General features: G+C 35.1%; 2 protein-coding genes across 5 annotated transcripts; both read left to right on the top strand.

Moving 5' to 3' along the window:
• The first annotated feature begins 3,542 nt into the window (after nucleotides 1-3,542).
• On the top strand, nucleotides 3,543-6,776 carry LOC123224758 (F-box protein SKIP31). 3 transcript variants are annotated; one of them, XM_044648458.1, is made up of 10 exons: nucleotides 3,543-3,794; nucleotides 3,865-4,032; nucleotides 4,144-4,217; nucleotides 4,316-4,391; nucleotides 4,888-4,998; nucleotides 5,303-5,477; nucleotides 5,590-5,708; nucleotides 5,984-6,118; nucleotides 6,375-6,429; nucleotides 6,546-6,776. In XM_044648458.1, the coding sequence occupies exons 1-10, from the start codon at nucleotides 3,702-3,704 to the stop codon at nucleotides 6,620-6,622; spliced, it is 1,083 nt and encodes a 360-aa protein (XP_044504393.1). In that variant the 5' UTR covers nucleotides 3,543-3,701; the 3' UTR covers nucleotides 6,623-6,776. The 3 variants fall into 3 exon arrangements, 2 of the variants coding, with proteins under 2 accessions (XP_044504393.1, XP_044504394.1); XR_006504052.1 differs by lacking the exon at nucleotides 6,546-6,776 and having other exon boundaries at nucleotides 3,549-3,794; nucleotides 5,992-6,118; nucleotides 6,375-6,422; XM_044648459.1 differs by lacking the exon at nucleotides 5,984-6,118 and having other exon boundaries at nucleotides 3,552-3,794.
• A 1,604-nt stretch (nucleotides 6,777-8,380) lies between these two features.
• Nucleotides 8,381-13,407, top strand: LOC123225530 (ABC transporter E family member 2-like). Of its 2 annotated transcripts, none has more exons than XM_044649531.1 (12): nucleotides 8,381-8,579; nucleotides 8,681-8,803; nucleotides 9,169-9,254; nucleotides 9,337-9,434; nucleotides 9,514-9,631; nucleotides 9,715-9,804; nucleotides 10,284-10,588; nucleotides 10,688-10,883; nucleotides 10,959-11,144; nucleotides 11,259-11,528; nucleotides 12,482-12,727; nucleotides 12,814-13,407. In XM_044649531.1, exons 2-12 carry the CDS (start codon nucleotides 8,758-8,760, stop codon nucleotides 12,931-12,933), a joined length of 1,761 nt encoding a protein of 586 aa, XP_044505466.1. In that variant the 5' UTR covers nucleotides 8,381-8,579; nucleotides 8,681-8,757; the 3' UTR covers nucleotides 12,934-13,407. The 2 variants fall into 2 exon arrangements, with proteins under 2 accessions (XP_044505466.1, XP_044505465.1); XM_044649530.1 differs by having other exon boundaries at nucleotides 8,681-8,816.
• Nucleotides 13,408-13,648: the final 241 nt, after the last annotated feature.

Here is a 13,648-nt window from a genome sequence, read left to right as displayed (position 1 = left end):
CCTACTGGACAATGGGATAAATACATTTGATAATGCTATTGAGGATGATTGAACATTGGCAAACCATCATAATCACAGAGTTGGTGATGCTTTTTTCTCTGATGGTTTGCTGATTGCAATCCGCAATTCCATTATTCGTCTTCGGTCATCCACCGGATTCTACTTAAATAAATATCACAATTGCAAACTACGCAAATGTTCAATGCAATACAGTTTTAAGGGCAAACAATAATGAAAGAAACAATATTACCACTGGATTCAGAATCAAAGGAAGCTTCTCCCCAGCTTACCATTGAAGAACCCATTTATATGCCAAGTCATGGAAGTCTTCATTTCATTCCCATCTGTGCTGAACATCACAGATGACAATGTGAAAATATGCTGAGCAGCAAGCTTGAATAAAGTGTGAAGGGTAAGAAAGTCTTTTCAGCTCACAATTTACCATACTTTTGTTGAGTGTAAAATGCTCTGTATAGAGTCATTGTTATTTGCTAAAGAAAACCCTCGCTTTTGGTCTTTCCCAGTATTTTAATTGTGAGTGAGCGCGGTATTTGCAGGCAGAAGAGGAGAGTGAAATGGCAGCAACAACTATGTGCAACAGGGTATTTGGAAGATGCAGGGCATTGATGGCGGCAGCCAAGATATCTTCATCAGTAGCGGCTGTTAGTTCGGAGAAAGCCAAAAGGGGAATTACGAAACCGGTTCTTGTATCTCCACAACTGGGAAAGTTTCTTCGATGTGATGAGAAGTTGAAGAGTATATTCAATGGAAGAGACAGTGTTGGCTTCCTGGAGATTGCCAAATTACTATCTCAGATTTTGTGAAATCTGCCTAATGCTGTTCTTTTAAGTCCGTTTACATGGTTTTGGTCTGCTTTGGATTTACTTGGGCTTATTTTAGCACAGGCTGGAAACCATGTAATTGCAAATACATCTGTCAAGACATCTGATTTTCACTGTAGTAGTATTTTTGTTATGGTTACAGTGAAGATGGATGTAATTTGAATTTGAATTTGAACCTGTTGTTTGTTTCCAACCTGATTATGAATTGTTAGGTTAGGTTCATTTTATGCTTCTTTCTACTTCAAAATTGGATGTGAAATTGTGCTCATATGCTTCAAAACATAAAAGTTAATAAAACTTGTGAAATTGGATCCTGAATGATTCACAAGAACAAAGATCTTGCAATTTCTACCAATGGCCTTTAGTAATGTTTAGAGTGTTAAAATGTAGTTTGAAATCGTTTTGGAACTAATAAATTAATATCCGAATTCTGTTTAAAAATAATTTAATTTTAAAATAAATTTCAACCAATTCATATTCAGTTTGATTATAAAATAAAAGAATTTAACCCATTTTAAATCAAATCCGACCGTCTGATATAACCAACCAAGATATTTATAACTGATCTCTCAATAGTCGTTGATAGGGGTGGATTCGAGTCGAGTCAGTTTGAGCTCGAAATCGAGCTCAGCTCGATTGAGCTCGAAACGCGCCAGGTATTAACTAGCCCAAGCTTAAGCATTCAGAGAAACCGATCTCGAGCCCAAATAATAACTGTAAGTCGAACAGCTCGCATAAGATCACGAGCCGAGTGCTCGACTTGGCTCACGATCCAACAGCTCGTCAAGGCTCGCGAACCGAGCAGCTTGACTCGACTCACGAGCCGATTCTTATTTAACTAAAAGCAGACGTGATAAGAGTTCTGAAACTGGAGAGCAACTTCCTTCTTGTATTGAAGGTTTGTATATGCTCTTCTCCTGTTACTTTCTTATTGCAAAGTTGTTTTCTTTTTCAATTTTACTGTGCTTGCTTAGGAGTAATTTTGGCTCATCTTAGAGAGACTGCCACCTTGAACTGGTGTTCTTATCTATGTGATATTGAGCTTTGTTGGTTAAGAAGTGCTACTCTTCTCAAAGTGAAAATTTACAATGTGTGATTCTTCTCAATCTATGATATTTGTTATCTGTTAGCTGCTCTCAATTTGGGTTGCATGCCAAGAAGAACATCGAGGAGCCAACGGAATAGTCAGCCAAGATGATACCTTAATTGGGGCGCCCAAAAGCACACTAGTTTAGAGAACATCACTCTAGGACATCAGACTGTTAATCAACATTACATGTCACGTAACTCTACTTTGATGAAACCCACAAGCACAGATGTAGCTTAAAATCCTGTTGTTCAAAGCAATATCAACTCCACCAGGAAACTTCCCTTTGCATCTGAGAATTTTCCTCACATGAAATCCTGTTGTTCAAAGCAATATCAATTCGCTCACATGGGTTCAAGTTGACATTCACAAGGACAATTGTAAATTTTGACCTTATTTAAATCGCAATACAAGTGGGTGTTTAATTTTTATTATTAGATTAAATCATTTTAATCTAATTTTTATTATTTATACAAATATAATAAAAAAAACTTTTGTCAAAATTACCCATGTGTCACACCAACCTGTTTACTGTTTTGATAAAACTTAAGATAATTTTATTTTATTCATTTTCAATAAGTGATTAATATAAGAAGATTGATTTCATACAATCAAATTTAAAAATTCAGTTTTAATTTGAAAAATTAAATAACATATAGTATAATTAAATGTTTACATAGATTAAAATAATTTTGATGTAAAATTTATTTTATTTTGAATTTTAGATGAAATTAGAGATGGGGTTAAAATGATTATTAACTCAAAATCTTTTTACATTTGTATAATAAATAAAAATTAAAGTAAAATTGTTTATCCAATTAAAAAATTATTTTAATTTATTTAAAGAAAAAAATTCAGTTAAAATTAATGTATACGGATTAAAATGAGATAAAAGAGGTCAAGTCAATTAAGTTAGTACCCGAAAAATGAAAAATTATTATGAAAACTAGAAAAACCCTCGCTCGATACACAACTAACAACTAACAAACAAGAATGGAAGTTGCAGGGATTGATTATCTGCTGAATTAGTTTTGTGTTTATTCTTGAAAATATTTAAAATATATAAATAGATTGATTTACAAACAATGAAAATGTATTAAATAATGTTTAAATGAAAATAACATTTTGAAATTGAAATTGTGATCTTGTGAGCAAGCTTGTTAGGCTCGGCTTGACAGCTCGCTTGATAGCTCGGCTCGATGGCTCGGCTCGTTAAGCATAAGCAAGCCTAGCTCAATATCTAGGATCATGAAACATATTCAATTTTCAACTCGTTATAGGCTCGTGAGTAGCTTGACTTGGTATGTATTGCGAGTCAAGCTTGTTAAAGGCTCGCAAATAGCTCACGAGCCAACGAGCTCGAATATGAGTTGTATTTTCATTACGTTGAACGAGTTCAAGCTTAAACGGCTCGAATAAGCAGTTATCGAATTGATACCAAATTTGCCTGTGTTTGAGTTCGGTTTGGCTCGAATCCCCCTCATGAAGACTGCTTTATCGGTCATAAATTACAAGATGACATGTGAATGTGACAAATAAGGGAAGTCACTCGGTAGGGTACGGACCGGCCCATTAGCAAAGTGGCGTGGCATCTAGACCGTCCACCTATCTCTGTTAGCTTATCCTCGTATGATCACGACGCAGACGATCTGTTCGGTTTTCACCTCTCAAAATAAAAAATAAAAAATAAAAAATTATAACTAAAATCCCGGCCACCGCCACCAACATCCTCCGATTAGATTCTGGTTTCCTCCATCTCCGATCTGTCTTCCATGACGTTGTCAGATGATGAAGACGCGTCCTTAGCTGAGTTTCTCGAATCTGAAGTCCTCTCTGAAGCCTCCGATGCGGACGTCGATACCCAGGTTCTACTCGTTTTAGCAATATCGATATCGTTTTCTTTTATATCATATTAATGCTTTGTTTGTAAAATAGAAAGAGAAGAAATTTGAGGAGAAAGAAGAGCCAAAGAAAAAGAAATTGCGAGTAGAGGAAGGTTCAAGCTCAGCTTCTGGTGCAGATCCGGCGAGAATTGAGAGTGGAATTTTGAGCAAGATTCCTCCCGAACTATTTCCCCAAATACTCAAATTCCTCTCCTCTGAGGTTGGTTTTGATATTTATTTATTTTTTAAAATTTGATTTTGATTTTGATAATTTTTCAAAATGTTTTCATTTTACTTTGGAATGTAAAATTTGTGTTTTTTATTATGACAGGACCTTGTATCGTGTTCACTGGCATGCAGATTCCTTAACTATGCTGCTTCTGATGAATCTTTGTGGCGTCGCCTGTGAGTTTCAATTGATTTTCTGCATACTCATGCTTTATGTGTGAACTAAAGATGTGGTCATGATAAATGCATGCTTGCTATTGTTTTTGTTTGGGCAGTTACTGCATGCGATGGGGTCTGTTGCCGCCTAATAAGAGTTTGCGAGTTTGTGCTTGGAAAAAGCTTTACATTCAGGTTTCTTTTCTTTCTATTTTATTTTATTTTTATTATTCTGTTTTAAGTTAGCATAAGGGTTTATGAATCATTGTATTTCAACGTTGTTTTTCTGCATAAAAGTTTGTAAGGGCAAACATGTTCATACTAAGGGGAAATGTCCCACTTTTTTAACTTATAAAGAACTCTTACTATTTTGGAAAAGAGGGGGGGCTGCAATGTGATTTTTATGGAAGTACTAGACACTTATTCTTTTATTTTTCTTATCAGAATTGAGCTCTAATCAATGTTGTTGTTGTAGCATCTCAACCAATTTCACTTAAAGGAAACATTTATAGTTTTGGGCCTTAGATTTCCTTGACATTATATTGCTAATTGTGTTTGGAAGTCAGAAGTTGGATTCTTTTTTCAAGATATTCTAGGATGGTCTTTACAATTTCAATCTTCATTCAAGGTTAAAACGTTGTTAAAGCTATGTAGACATTAGTCTTTGAACAAACAACTCTTCATGTTGCAGCGAGATGAGGAAGATATGGTTGAACTTGTTAGAAATTGCTCAGCTGAGTTTAAGGAGTACTATATCCAAATGCAAGTAGCAAAGAGAAGCCAAGCACCTCTTCCTTCACAGGTAACATGTAATACTCTGGCTTGAGCATCAATATGTTTTCCCATCAAAGTTAAGTCAATGATGAAAAACATATTGAATAATAGTGACATTGGTTGTCAAAAAATATTATTCATGTTAATTATTAAGAAAAAAAATAAAGGAGGAGATTTTTATATCAACACTTTTGGTACCATAAGAGTGTGTGCTTTTACGCGAACACGAATGCTCGGAGCATTCATTTCTGGCACATTTATCTGCTTGAATGCACATGTGGTATTCTTCGATTGATGTTCATACCTTATTTGATTTTTATTGTGATGTGAAGGTGAAGGATGACAGGATAATTCTTGACAAGACAGTTGGTGATCAAGTTTCTATCTGGAAAAGCAGTAGAGGTCTGACTGATAGCATGATTACTGGCCATGCTTGTTCTGGAGAAATGTGTACTTATCATCAGATTGGCAATGTCTTTGTTTGTGAGAAGACTGGCTATGTTCATGGTAGGAAACACTCTATTAATAGCATTAACCATTTTCATCTGCATTCTTGATAATGCTTACCACTTATGCTTGTGGGTTTTAATGCATCAATTTTATCTTCTCTTTGCTCCAGTCTGTGATGATACATGCAGAGAGGTCATTTTGGACCCGAATGATTTGCTTATGGTCTGTAAAATTTCTGGGCGTTGTTTTGAAAATTTGATGGAACAAGCTGAAATGGAGTCAGATTCTGTGAGTATTAATTCTGCATCTTCATTTGTTTACTTGGAAAACACTTCCCCTCCCTATAATTTTGAAATAGTTCACTGTGCGAACCATATTCTGATCCGTTAATCTGTCTCCTGTGCTGTTGTTCAGCGCTCATTATTTTACATATTAATTATACTTTTTCTAAAGTTCTCTGGGTTTCTGTATATACATTCTGGAATAAGCAAAGCCTAATATATGGGCTTTGTCTGACCTTTAAATAGAGCAAAAAATTTATATTGGTGCTACAATTTTTTGAGGGGCATAGTTTAAATGGGGACGTTGGCTTTTCCAAGTTGTGTGAAGACATACATGCATGGATGGAGAGCTGCTTTTGGAAAGTTATAAGAACTATGAGAAGACATGCTTATTCTGCTCTTGAATGCCCAACTTTGGTGGGTTTCCTCTGTTTAGGTTCTCCTCTAAATAAAGTTGTCTGCAACATTATAAACATGCACTTCTGCCGAGCCATCAAAAGAGGATAAAAGAAATTCTCTTTTGGCTTTATACCATTTAGTCATCATGCATCTGCTGCAAGCACTTATAGGACCCAATTATAATGATCATCCATTACATAGGTTAGGTTAGTGGTGCTTTTTTATCATGTAATTTTCTCTAATTCATTCCCCTAAATACTCTTTCAAATTTTAGGAACAAGGCGGGGTGGCAGATGAAGCAGAGCCTTTCATGGGATCTGGCCGATTTGGTAGTGAAAGTTGCTCCTATCTTATCATCTTATTGTTTTTTCCTTTTAAATTCAGCATCTTGTGTTTTTTTGATATATATTGCTATGCATCTCATTTTCTTATGTATGTATGCCAGCACAAGCTTATACATTGGGATACAATTGTGATGATGAGAAGGAGCTGGAAGCTGCTTTGAGGTTTTGCCCGGTCTAAATTTCATTGTTCTGGAAGATGTATGTATTGATTTGGTATTTTAGAGCTGGCGACAAATTTCACTCAACTACCTTGTTAAATATTTTAAGATTTCACATTTTTAACAGTTGTATGAATTAATTATGTGGTGCTAGGTAACTCAAATTATGTTTCTTGTTCTCTGTCTTCTTTTTATAGTCATTTTATATTGAAATGCTCCAACACAAAGTCTCAGGTTGGCTTGCTCTTAGCTGGCAATACTCTCTCGGAAAACCTGGGATCTTGTGGATTATAGGATGTGGCTAACTTAACTGGGGAAATAAAATGTAAATGCAATTATTAAGGGTGAAAGTAGCAGCTTCTAACTAGCTCTTACTGAAGTTCAATGGTCACTAATTGGGACTCTGCTTCCATCTGTCCTATTGTGGTTAATAATTTGAAAAGTTGTTTTAGAATGCTTGATTACCGAGTTTGTTGAATTGTGTCCTGTAAATGCAAGGATGGAATTGGTATTATTGTAGCACATTGAGAAACCGTTAGAACTTCTTCACAGAAGCAGCACAACATTGGAGTCTTATTGCCTGTTCAAATGTAGGTTTATAGTATTTATAAGAAAGCATATTATCATGTAACCGTGATCCTTGGTATCAGAAATTATGTTACTACAAAGATTTTCGACGTTGAGCTATTGGGTTGATTCTGCTTGGGAAAGTTTGGCATCTACTTAGAAGTTAAGGAAACCATAATTTAAGAACAATTCACTTGTGGTAAAATCTGAGCAAAAGATGGAAGGTGATGGGAGTTAGGCTGGATAGGGACTCGAAAGTCTGTTTGTACGGGGACAAATTTTTTATTAAACCAAATTTTGAGTAAAACTATGTATGTTATTACGTGGTTTTAATTCAAAATTTGAGTCAAAAAACATTACCATATATCATAAAAAAGATATTAAAATAATTAAAAAGTTATTCAAATATTTAATCTGCAAGGCCCAATGTTTGATGCAAATCCAGTTTTCCTCACGTTGATTATTAAAAATTTAAATATTTATCAATCTGTTAAATTTTATTGTTATGATTAAAAATAAAATTATTTTTTAAAAATTTTATTTAAATTTATATTTTAAATTACCTTCAAATTTTAAAATTTTTATTGTTACCTTTAAACATTATATTTTTTAAGATTAAAAATTGATTTTTTTCCCAATTTAGGGGTGTCAAATTCTCATTTTTTGGAATAAATACCACCCCTCTCCAAAGTTTTAAAAAATCTCAATTTAACCGTTATTCAACTTTAGTTTCTAGATCTTTATCTCTGGTGGCCAATCGTCATTACCAGTCCTTAGCTCTCTCTCTCTCCTGTCTTCCTTGTCTATTGGTTTTTTCTTTTTAACCATCTTTATTTTAAATGAAGATGATCGAAGAAAGAAGACCTATCGATTGACAAGACCGAAGGGAGAGAGCCAATGATTGGTGATGACAGTTGATCACCATAAATGAAGATTTAAAAACCAAAGTTGAATAATTGAGATTTTTAAAACTTTGGGGGATGACTTTTATTACAAAAAATGAGAGTTTTGCAACTCTAATTTTAAAGGGGAGAAAAAAGTTTTAAACTTGAAAAAAATGAAGTTAAAAGACAGAAATAAAAATTTTAAAATTAAAAGTAATTTAAAATATAAATTTAAATAAAATTTATGAATAACGACTTTATTATTGATAATAATAATAAAATTTAATATGTAAATAAATATTCGAGTTTTTGATAATTTAGGTTCTGGGGTGGGACATAGTCATTCGGCCTATACGGAATTTCAAATTGAGACCGTGTGTGTTGTTGTGCCCTTGGAGGCCAACTATTTGCCCCACATTTAGATCCAGCAAACCCTAATACGAAGTTTGTGTGATTCCATCGTCCATCCACACACTCACACATAGACAGCGTTCCCGGCACACGTCACCTCTCTTCCATTACAAAGGTATTCTTTGATTCCGATCTATATTTTTTAGACTTTGAATTCTGCCGATTCGCTTTTTTTTTTTTTTTTAAATTGAGCAGAATTTGGATTGATTGAAACAGAAAAAAAGAAGAAATTTAAGCTGAAGCGACGAAATGACGGAACGTTTGACGCGTATAGCTATAGTTAGCTCAGACAGATGCAAGCCCAAGAAGTGTCGTCAGGAGTGCAAAAAGAGCTGTCCGGTTGTTAAAACTGGTCTCGTACCATCGATCCCTTTCCTTTTTCTGATACATCTTATCTGGATTTTAGATATTTGCTCATTAAAATCTAAAATTTTGATTGCATATTTCAATATCATCCTGATTTTTGTTTATTTAATGTTTTTTGGTCAATCATACACTTAATTGGGACGCCTATGGATTTAATTTTGGCTAGCTTCTGCTTTTAACATGCATACATGATCAGCTAATTAATTCATTGAAAGATATCTGATTGATTTAAATCGGTTCGTTTGTTGTGTTAAATGATTTTGTAATCATTTGTAGGAGATATTTGATGGGAATTTTGTGCATATTGTTGTCTAAGGATTTTTATATGATGTATTCAGGGAAATTGTGTATTGAGGTTACTTCTGCTTCTAAGATTGCCTTTATCTCTGAGGAGTTGTGCATTGGATGTGGTATCTGTGTTAAGGTTTGTAAATTGCATTTCGGATTTCTTTTGTATTTCCCCTAGAGTTCATGGCACTGACAGGCAATTTCATATGCTGATGCAGAAATGTCCGTTTGAAGCAATCCAGATCATCAACTTGCCAAAGGATTTGGATAGAGATACAACTCATCGTTATGGCCCCAACACTTTTAAATTACACAGGTTAGTTCATGACCGTTGCTCCTGGGAGACTGCTACATTTCCTCTTGTTTATCTTGAGATGGTTGGGCTATTGTTGCAGGTTACCAGTTCCAAGGCCTGGACAAGTGCTTGGCTTGGTTGGAACCAATGGTATTGGGAAATCAACTGCCCTCAAGATTTTGGCTGGAAAATTGAAACCAAATTTGGGCCGTTTTATTGTAATATTTTAAATCATCTACTGATAAATTTTCCATTGTAGATGGCTGTTAATTATGTTGTAATTTTATTCTTTTCTTGACAGAATCCTCCAGATTGGCAGGAAATTTTGACCTATTTTCGTGGATCTGAGCTGCAGAATTATTTTACTCGAATTCTGGAAGATAATCTGAAGGTGCCTTTTCTTTACCTGCGTTTATTTGTTTATGGTTTGTATAATTTGTTAGGTACTTAAATTATGTGAAGTCTTGTGTCTTGATGTCAAGGCTTTGTTTGAAGTACTATGCTGCAGCCAAATTGATTCAGGGATCTGTACACATACTTTTGACAATTCATAGTCTAAGTTGGGTGCGTTATTCCATGGTCATGGTGGTGATGTGTTTTCTCCCTCTGGTTGAATAACCCAGATTTGCTCAAACCTGAGAATAAAGATTATTATGGCTTACAACACCCAAAAGATAAAAAAAATCCAGATCTTTTTTTTTTTTTTGTGGTTTAATTTACCTACTTGTTTCCATTTTTTGTTAATCTGAATTAGAAAGAGGTGTGTGTAGGAGTTTTGGGTTTGCTACTATTTGGTAACTTTGGATGTTATATTTAGCTGTTTTATTGCTTTTGTATCATCTTACTGAAGATACATTTTTCATTTTATAGGCTATTATAAAGCCTCAATATGTTGATCACATTCCAAAGGCTGTTCAAGGCAATGTGGGGCAGGTGCTTGACCAAAAAGATGAGAGAAATATGAAGGAAGAACTTTGTGTAGATCTTGAGCTGAATCAAGTCATAGATCGTAATGTTGGGGATTTGTCAGGTGGAGAGCTACAGAGATTTGCTATTGCTGTTGTTGCGGTACAGAATGCAGAGATCTATATGTTTGATGAACCTTCTAGTTATCTTGATGTTAAACAGAGGCTTAAAGCTGCCCAAGTTATTCGATCCTTGCTCAGACCTAATAGGTTCTACTCTCACATCTCTTATTGATTCAAGTCTTCTAAAGTATTTATTGTCTTTGAGACTTCTGTGAGATTGATTATTGTGTTTGCACTTTGTTTCAGCTATGTTATTGTTGTGGAGCATGATCTTAGCGTCCTGGATTACCTATCAGATTTCATTTGTTGCTTATATGGGAAACCTGGTGCATATGGAGTTGTAACCCTTCCTTTCTCTGTTAGAGAAGGAATAAATATTTTCTTGGCTGGATTTGTCCCTACTGAAAATCTACGGTTTCGTGATGAATCTTTAACCTTCAAGGTATCCCAGTTATTTTAGTTGTTGTACTGCTCCGCAGATTTAGATATTCTGTCATTTACTTGTTGCTTTTTCTAGGTTGCTGAGACTCCACAAGAAAGTGCTGAGGAAATTGAGACATATGCTCGATACAAATACCCCACCATGTCTAAAACTCAGGGAAATTTTAAGCTTCGTGTGGTTGAGGGTGAATTTACCGATTCTCAGATTATTGTAATGTTGGGTGAGAATGGGACAGGGAAGACAACATTTATTCGTATGCTGGTACTGTTACATTTCTTTTATTTTCTAGCTTTTGTATTAGATGACTATGTAAGTTGTTATCTGTCATAGCCTCTTGAACAATTTTGGTAATCAACTTATTGGCTAAATATGTAGGCTGGTTTATTGAAACCTGATAATATGGAAGGTTCTGACATGGACATACCAGAGTTCAATGTCTCTTACAAACCTCAGAAGATCAGTCCAAAATTTACTTCTACAGTCAGACATCTGCTGCATCAAAAAATACGCGATTCATACACTCACCCTCAGTTTGTGTCAGATGTGATGAAGCCCCTACTTATTGAACAATTGATGGATCAAGAAGTTATGAATCTCTCTGGTGGAGAACTGCAAAGGGTTGCATTATGCCTGTGCCTTGGGAAGGTAATTTTTTTGACTTATTTAAATAGGGGGAGTGAGGAAGTTGGAAGTTTCTGGTTGAGTGGATGGTGAAAACTTCATTCCATATGACAAACACGTAGGGCAGTCTGTTGTTTTCTTTCTATATGATCATAGGATATGTGGGGAAGCAGGAGGGTGAAAGGATGTTGTGCTTATTAATATTAACATTACATGGAGTGAAGTATTCTTATGTTAACTTTTTTCTGATCCAGAAAGCCTAGTGGGAAATTGATTCTAGGGTCTGAGTTTATGTTCCCATACTATATCTTTTATATGATCATAGGATATGTGGGGAAGCAGGAGGGTGAAAGGATGTTGTGCTTATTAATATTAACATTACATGGAGTGAAGTATTCTTATGTTAACTTTTTTCTGATCCAGAAAGCCTAGTGGGAAATTGATTCTAGGGTCTGAGTTTATGTTCCCATACTATATCTTTTATTGTCTCATCTGTTTTTAAGATCAGTGCAACATGCTTGGATTATGTACACATGGCACAATGATTTTTATGGGGATGTTACTGAAGTCCTCTCCTTCTAGATGTAGTTTGAAGATTGATAGTTGTTGAAGTTCCATTGTTACTAGTTTCCAATTTTCAGTAACTTCATTATGTTTATATAAAAAATTTCAACAGGGATCACTTTTGAGGGTTTTATATATATATAAAGTTTGTGGTGCATTGTAACTGGAAATATTTGGTTGTTCATCCCTCGTGTGAATGTTGTGTAAAAGTCTTTGTTTGGATTTATGTTGGATGGATTAATGTTTAAATTTGATTAGAAGCTTCTGTAAGGAAAGCAAGTCAGAGTAGCATTCTTATGTAAGCTATACTAAAAGGTCTTGTAATACTTTATGTTGACTCTAACAAACAGAACTATTTTTTTTTTTTTTAAGCATAGCTGTGTAGTCTAATATACTGTTTGCTTTTTGTGCAGCCTGCAGATATATATCTGATTGATGAACCTAGTGCATATCTGGATTCTGAGCAGCGTATTGTTGCATCAAAAGTTATTAAGAGGTTTATTTTGCATGCAAAGAAAACTGCATTTGTGGTTGAGCATGACTTCATAATGGCCACATATCTGGCAGATAGAGTTATTGTATATGAGGGAAGGCCATCAGTGGACTGTATTGCAAATTCTCCTCAGTCATTGTTGACTGGAATGAACCTTTTCTTATCCGTGAGTTCCACAAACTCTCTCTTCTATTCACACATGCATGCATACGACATAAATACTGATCAATTTTGCTTTATTGCACCATGTAGCATCTGGACATCACATTTAGGCGGGATCCAACTAATTACAGACCAAGAATCAACAAATTGGATTCCACCAAGGACAGGGATCAAAAAGCTGCTGGGTCATATTATTACCTGGATTATTAAAATAGTATCAGCAGGTTCTCGTTAACTTGGTTGTCTATGTTACTTGACTGTAGTTTCATGAATGAGGCATTGTGAGATAAACTATTGTTATGAATTCATTTGCGGTTGTGGAATAGTTAAAAGCATCAATGTCAGCTTCAGATTGGGTCTCTGCTGAAGTGGAACCAAGATGACGATACATTGCAGTTGAGGAGGTCCTTTGGCTGGTGAAAGATGAAGCTCATATTCTTTTAATGAGTTTTCAGGCCCATCCATTGATGCTGAATTTAGTACATTTGTGGTTTCAGTTTCACCAAGTTTTGTTTGATGGCGTCGGGCGGGATTGAATCTGAATGTTGTTTACTGGATTAGAGAACGACAGTGATTTAAGACTGGAGTTATTGAGGCATGTGCTTTTTTTATTTTTTTTATTTTTATAGTTTAAGATTTGACAATGCACCATCATAAATAATTACATGATATTTTCTATCTGAAGCAAAACATGGCCCGACTCTTTAATCAACATCAGCATGACTCTAGCCCTGCTGTTTTCCCTAATTTTTGTCGTGACTTTTCCCCGGCCTTTTCTAAGATTTTGCAAGCAATGTCCAATCTTCGACACGCACTCTTCCAAGAACTTCCCTCCCATGTCTTAGAACTCTAGTTGTGTGCAGGCAGAGAGAATGCAAACACTGTTAATCTCACGGTAGCAAGTGGAGATCAAATCATGCAATTC

Source organism: Mangifera indica, chromosome 9, assembly GCF_011075055.1.
Source record: "Mangifera indica cultivar Alphonso chromosome 9, CATAS_Mindica_2.1, whole genome shotgun sequence".
In the NCBI taxonomy this organism is placed as follows: Eukaryota; Viridiplantae; Streptophyta; class Magnoliopsida; order Sapindales; family Anacardiaceae; genus Mangifera; species Mangifera indica.
The sequence above is the reverse complement of the archived record's forward strand: the minus strand, read 5'-3'. Positions and strand labels throughout refer to the sequence as shown.